General features: G+C 49.0%; 1 gene segment (V, D, J or C); it reads right to left on the bottom strand.

Moving 5' to 3' along the window:
• Positions 1 to 887: 887 nt before the first annotated feature.
• Positions 888 to 1,249, bottom strand: LOC137156275 (immunoglobulin heavy variable 4-61-like; the record flags this gene model as incomplete). The annotated part of the segment is given in 1 exon segment: positions 888 to 1,249. A coding segment is annotated over 1 exon segment (362 nt), but the record flags the coding sequence as incomplete, so codon positions are not given.
• Positions 1,250 to 2,535: the final 1,286 nt, after the last annotated feature.

Genomic DNA, 2,535 nt, shown 5'->3' with positions numbered 1-2,535 from the left:
AGGTTAGAAATTTGGAAAAAGCTTTTCACTATGCGGGTGGTGAAACACTGGAATGGGTTACCTAGGGAGGTGGTGGAATCTCCATCCTTAGAGGTTTTTTTAAAGCCCAGCTTGACAAAGCCCTGGCTGGGGTGATTTAGTTGGGATTGACATTGCTTTGTAGAGGGGGTTGCACTAGATGACTCCTGAGCTCCATTCCATCTCTAATCTTCTATGATTCTGTCTCCCCTCAGATTGGAAGGCTGGTCCTTACAGGGGAATAAAGTCTCACATCCAAGCTAGGAGTCAGGCTGCCCCCATGTGGCCCAGTATTTTTAATCTGTGTTTCATACACAGAGAATCTGGGTTCAATCCCCAGCACCTCTAGTTTGTCCTGCTCTGAGCAGGGGGTTGGACTTGATGATCTCTTGAGGTCCCTTCCAACTCTAATATTCTATGATTCTCTGATAATCTTGCTCAGGTTTGGTGCCCACTAGAATATCAGCAGGGGGGGAGGGATTGCAAACTGGGTTCGAGTTTCACTCACTTCTTTAACCTGGAGGCATCCATCTATCTCGGCTGGTGTCTCCCTCGGTCTCTAATTTCCTTGAATGTCCCTAGGAAATTTACTCTTTCACTTTTTGTCCCAGGCTCCCTGTGTGTGTGTGACTGTGCATCTCTGCTGGTGCAGTAATACCTGGCGGTGTCTGCAGCGGTCAGGGACAGCAGCTGCAGGGAGAACTGGTTCTCTGTCCTTCCCAGGCACGAGCACAGATGTTTCCTCTGTCTCTGCTTCTCTGTGTTTCATGTTTACCGCTGGCAAAGAGCCACCCTCAAGTGACAGAAGAAGAGGGTGGAAGGAAACGGAAAATTCAGGTGCCCTCTCTCTGGGAAGCGAAGCATCTGGCTCACCCCCCTTTTTGTCCCATGCCCCCTTGTCTCTGTGTCACTGTGTCTCTCCTGGCGCAGTAGTACGTGGCGGTGTCTGCAACAGTCAGGGAGTTGAGCTGCAGGGAGAACTGGTTCTTGGAGCTATCTGCAGAGATGGTGACTCGGCCTTGGAGAGACGGGCTGTAGCCTGTACCCCCGTCATATGGATATATATATCCCATGTGTTCCAGCCCTTTTCCAGGAGGCTGCCGGATCCAGTACCAGTAGTAATACCGAGTAGTGATGGAGAACCCAGAGACAGAGCAGGTGAGTGAGAGGGGCTCTGAGACCTTCCCCGTCTCCGGGCCGGAGGCCACCAACTGCAGCTGGGAAAGCGCACCTAGAAACAAGGGGGGAGATTGCAAAAGAGTCGTTTAATGCATCGCTGAGCGAGCAAAGGCTCTCTCTGCGACACCCCTCGTCACAGCCCCGCACCAAGAAACACAAATCGTCACACACAGACACACACACACATACTCACACGGGGCGAGGGCCAGCGCAAGGAGGAAACATTCAATCATTTCAGCAGGGCATTTGGAAGGGCTAAAAAAAATCTGCAGTTCAGCTCCTGACTCAGCAGAGCTGTGAAGGCTCAGGAGAGTCGACTGAAACGTGAGCCTGGGGTTGGAAACCTGGACACATACACCTGTAACAAATCCTGGCTATCCCGCACATGCGTGCGCATACACACACACACATACACACACACACACACACAGATTCGATCTCTGGCTCTCTGTACTGTGCAGGGATTGGGTGTTATAAAGAGTGTGGGGCCCTCTCGAGGCTGCCTTGTCTTCTCCTGCAAACCCCCGCAGCCTATCACAGCAGCCGTGTGTAGAAGGAGCCAGACACTCTGTGTCTTCATCCGGTTACTAAACGCCGGGACTGGGAACTCAGCTCCCACCGTGTGCTTTCCTCATGGTCTTAATGTTGTATAAAGAGCAACAGACACAACACGGTGTGCGAGTGTGAGTCCCTTTTGTCTTGACTCTTTCTGTGTCTCTCTTTTCCCTGCCCTGCCTGCTTGTGAGCTTGGTTGGGATTTCCAAAGCTGCCTAAGGGAGTTAGGCACTCATATCCCAATCCTACCCTAAAAAGAGTCAAACACCTAGCTCCTTTCGCCTCTTTGGAAATCCCCAGCCCCTCTCTTTCTCTGTTCCCCACCAGTTCTTCATCTGTCACCTCCTCCTCACACCCTGTCACTGGGCTAGACACTGGGGAGCTACAAAAATTGCACTTTCCTTCATTCTTTCAAAGAACAGATTTTCCATGGCTTTGAGAGGGACTTTTTCATGGTAAAAATTGGTTGACACTTGACTATGTTTGTTGCATGTTTTGTATCTGAGGCTTTTAAAGTAAAAATTGTGCCCCTAAAAACAATTGTGAGTGAATTTAAACAAACATTCAAGATCACAGGTTGATTCTGCAGAGTTGTTATTCGTTAGTGTTGTTGTGAAATGTTTGTTAACTGAATCCTGGGTGTTGCAAATTCGTTTGGTTGTTGTGCAAGAGTTTTCTTATTTGTAGTTATTTCTTATTGTTTATTCCTCATCCGTTTTGGTGATTACTGTACGATTTTTTTGGGGTGGGAGGGGGAGAGTTGCATAATTCCACATTTATTTT

This window comes from Emydura macquarii, unplaced genomic scaffold (assembly GCF_026122565.2).
Source record: "Emydura macquarii macquarii isolate MOO-44397 ecotype Brisbane River unplaced genomic scaffold, CSIRO-AGI_Emac_v2 contig_1399, whole genome shotgun sequence".
Taxonomy (NCBI): Eukaryota; Metazoa; Chordata; order Testudines; family Chelidae; genus Emydura; species Emydura macquarii.
This window is presented reverse-complemented; position numbering and strand designations above follow the sequence as displayed.